Source organism: Morone saxatilis, unplaced genomic scaffold, assembly GCF_004916995.1.
Source record: "Morone saxatilis isolate NCDOM2014 unplaced genomic scaffold, NCSU_SB_2.0 Contig18, whole genome shotgun sequence".
NCBI classification, from domain to species: domain Eukaryota; kingdom Metazoa; phylum Chordata; class Actinopteri; family Moronidae; genus Morone; species Morone saxatilis.
The window spans coordinates 204,590-205,828 of NW_023339740.1; the positions used below are offsets into that span (position 1 = coordinate 204,590).

Genomic DNA, 1,239 nt, shown 5'->3' on the forward strand with positions numbered 1-1,239 from the left:
CAGAAAAGCGCTCTTTTAAATAAAATGTATTATTATTATTATTATTATTATTATTAACAATGCACATTGCTCATACATCACATCTAGACTCTTTTGACACGGAATAATAATAATACCAACAATTGAATTAAACTAACAAAACTGAGCCATTTTAGTATGGTTAGGAGGTTGATAGATGTTATGTTTGAGCAGGAATCAATGACAGATATTACTGATTTAAAAATATATTTTTAAATAGTAAGTTATATATATATACTGCAGACACACAGGTTATTATTATTTCTTTTTTTTAACATACACTATCCTTCAGCTTAACCTACTGTAGGTGCTCACCTAAGTCTGTTCAGGGAAGTGCTCTGATTGAATGTTCTCCCAGCGTCTGATCAGACACAAGTCATGTAATCATGCCCTTTTCTGTGTGTGCTTGAAGCCATCGTGGTTCCCCGCAGCTTTCGGCTGCTGGAGGAGCTGGAAGAAGGCCAAAAGGGAGGCGGAGATGGCACAGTGAGCTGGGGCCTCGCAGATGACGACGACATGACGCTAACTCACTGGAATGGCATGATCATCGGCCCCGCCAAGGTGAGCTGCTAGTTCTGCTCTGACTCATTGATTGATCACCAATACCAGAATATGGATTTGTGCAGCAGTTAGGTGCGGAGCTGCAGGCGATGGGTGAAGCTCCTGAAGTCATCGATGTAAACAGCACCTTTTACTGTGCTGTTGCTCTCAGTACAGCAGGATGGGTTTATGTAGATTCTGTTGCAGTGCGCTAGAAGCTCTGAGGTGGAAGAGGCAGGTTTTCCTAAGTCATTGTGGGTGGTTGTGCTTCCTTTGGTGGAACTTGCATGGTTCAGCATATCCTCTAGAGAGTTGAGATGATGCACTACTTCTTTGTGTGGTTTAGAAGTAAAGAGAAGTGCCTGCATGCACCAGCTGGCTTGTATTTTTGCAACATTTAGTGTGATAAGTGGCAGCCTTCTTCCTTTACCACTGCAGTACAGACACATAAAGATGTGGGTAGACTGGCTGCAGTGGTAGGGTGTGAGTTCCCAAGGTGACTAGAGCGTGGCCGTTTCTAAGGAGCAGCATGTTGCTTTTAGTGTGCTCAGCCTTCTCTGCAGCTGCATTCAAACACTGGTTCAAATCAGCCTTCCTGTTCACACAGCTGCTGCAGTTGTCAGTGGGCCTGCCACAATAAGTGCGGTATTGACCAATCATACAATATATAGAAGAAGAATA

The 1,239-nt window shown here is 43.1% G+C and overlaps 1 protein-coding gene across 1 annotated transcript in view; it reads left to right on the top strand.

The window, feature by feature from the left end:
* Positions 1 to 1,239, top strand: part of ube2v1 (ubiquitin-conjugating enzyme E2 variant 1) — a 7,523-nt gene that overhangs the window by 1,787 nt on the left and 4,497 nt on the right. The window contains exon 2 of the mRNA XM_035662297.1: positions 431 to 579. Within this exon, the coding sequence (XP_035518190.1) occupies positions 431 to 579 (149 nt within the window). The remainder of the gene's footprint in view (positions 1 to 430; positions 580 to 1,239) is intronic.